The 1,859-nt window shown below is 58.9% G+C and overlaps 1 protein-coding gene across 3 annotated transcripts in view; it reads right to left on the minus strand.

Moving 5' to 3' along the window:
• Positions 1–178, minus strand: part of CDIP1 (cell death-inducing p53 target 1) — a 1,551-nt gene extending 1,373 nt beyond the window's left edge. For 2 of the 3 annotated variants that reach the window (XM_009083953.1, XM_009083954.1), the window contains exon 1: positions 80–178. In XM_009083953.1, the coding sequence (XP_009082201.1) occupies positions 80–164 (85 nt within the window). In that variant the 5' untranslated portion in view covers positions 165–178. Of the gene's footprint in view, positions 1–52 lie in introns of all 3 variants that reach the window. The other variant, XM_009083955.1, reaches the window with a different exon arrangement.
• Between the last annotated feature and the right edge of the window lie 1,681 nt (positions 179–1,859).

Consider the following 1,859-nt stretch of genomic DNA (forward strand, 5'->3'; position numbering starts at 1 on the left):
CTGCACACCCAGGGCAGAGCTGCAAGGAGGGGCTGTGGCCAGGGCACACAGCCTGGAGCAGCAGGGACACCCCCAGTACCTGGAGCAGAGGGTGGGCCGTGCTTCTCTTCGATCAGCGGTGCCGAGGGGCCCCCCGGGTAGGGTGGGGGTGGGTCACTGGACATGGCTCAGGGTGGCCCTGCAAGGACAGAAGCCTTTAGAAGACAACCAGCCTTTGGCTGCCACAGGCACCTGCCCGGAGCTGTGTGAGGTGACAGGACCCCCAAGCCTGACGTCCAATCTCTGAGGCAGAGGGTACAAACCCATAGAGCATCTCTAAACACTCATCCAGCCAGCTAAGGTAACCCCAGCTGTAACAGCTGGAGCCATTATTTCACATAGGGCACAATTTACCTGTCCTCCTCCTCGCAGCCGGAGCTCAGGGGCCTCGACAGAGCAGAGAGATGCAACTTCTCTGAGCAGTGTGGTTTGGAAGTTGGCTTCTCCCACCGGATCTGTGTGAAAGGAGACAGCAAGAGTTACAGAGCTGGAGAGGAGTGATGGCTGCAGAGCTGCCCTGGCTGCCACACCAAGCCCCCTCCTCTCCCAGTGGGGACAGCAGAGCTGGGCAGGACCCTCCCCACACGTGCCCCCTCAACAGCAGGCACAAGGCCATGTGTCCTTGGCACGTGGCAAAGCCCCACTGATGTGCTCTAAGACCCAAGGAGGGACACCAAGAAACCTGATTTCGCTGTTTACTCTGGCTCAGTTACAGCTGATAGAACGTGACTAAATTGGGATATACAAGTGAAAGGCTGCTCACTCCGTGCTTGGGATAGCTGCCATCAGGCACGGGACACAGTGACATTGCTGTCAGTGCCCAGGAGCAGTGCTAGGAGCTCCTCTTGTGGTCTGAGCAGCTCCCTGGTTCCCCATTCTTCACCCCGATGGGCCAGGATCAAATGTCACCCTGCTTGTCCTGTTTGCTGGCACTAATGCCACGTGCTGGGCAACCCACACGGGGCACACCAGCCTCTATGGCACGGCACAAACCTGTATGGGCAGCAGGCCAGGCGGGGAGTGCTGCCCCAGCCCTGCATTGCAGGTGTGCCCACAGAGGTGCCTGTGGGGCACAGCCACCCCTACCTGCACCTGCCAGGTCGAGGGGAGCCAAGGCCTCAGCAAGCACAGAAGGGAGATCCATCCCTCCCTCACCTGCGTGGCTTTGTCATATTCCACTCCTTTCCCTAGCTCATGCTCCCTGCTCCAAGCAGCCTCCTGCAAGGCAGCAGGAAAACGAATCAGGTCACCAGTCCGTGCAGGAGCACCATAACCCACTGCTGATCACGGAGGAGCAGCATCACCTGTCGCTGCTCACCGGGGAGTGCACTGATCTCCTCAGGAGCTGAGCAAAGCCTTCACAGGCACAGGGTCTCCCCTGGATATCTGTACTGACTAACACTTCTCCCCTGAGGTCTGACTCAGTGTGTTGCAGTCACACAGCTTCAAAGTGTAACACTGGGGCAGCTGTGGGTCATCTTCCTCCTGCTTCTCTTCCCTCGGAGCCAGGGGCAGGAGAGCTGCCAGGCAGAGAGCAGCACCCGAGGTGCAGCGCACTGCAGAGCCTGCCTTCTCCTTCACTGACCTACAAAGCTACAAACTGGGCTGTGCTCTTTTTAGCTCACTGGGGATGTGAAGAAAAGGAGGTCTTACTCTTTCAAAAGTAGCCAGCCACCTCACCCTGTGCACACAGGAGCCTTGGACCATCCTGTCCCCTAGCCTGCAGGGGTCCTGGATGAACCCAGCCCAGCCAGAGCATCTCCCAGTCCCTATATGGGGACAGCAGCCTGCTTGGGAGCTTTCCTCATCCCCACACGCCA

The sequence above is a fragment of the Acanthisitta chloris genome, unplaced genomic scaffold, assembly GCF_000695815.1.
Source record: "Acanthisitta chloris isolate BGI_N310 unplaced genomic scaffold, ASM69581v1 scaffold13201, whole genome shotgun sequence".
Lineage (NCBI taxonomy): Eukaryota > Metazoa > Chordata > Aves > Passeriformes > Acanthisittidae > Acanthisitta > Acanthisitta chloris.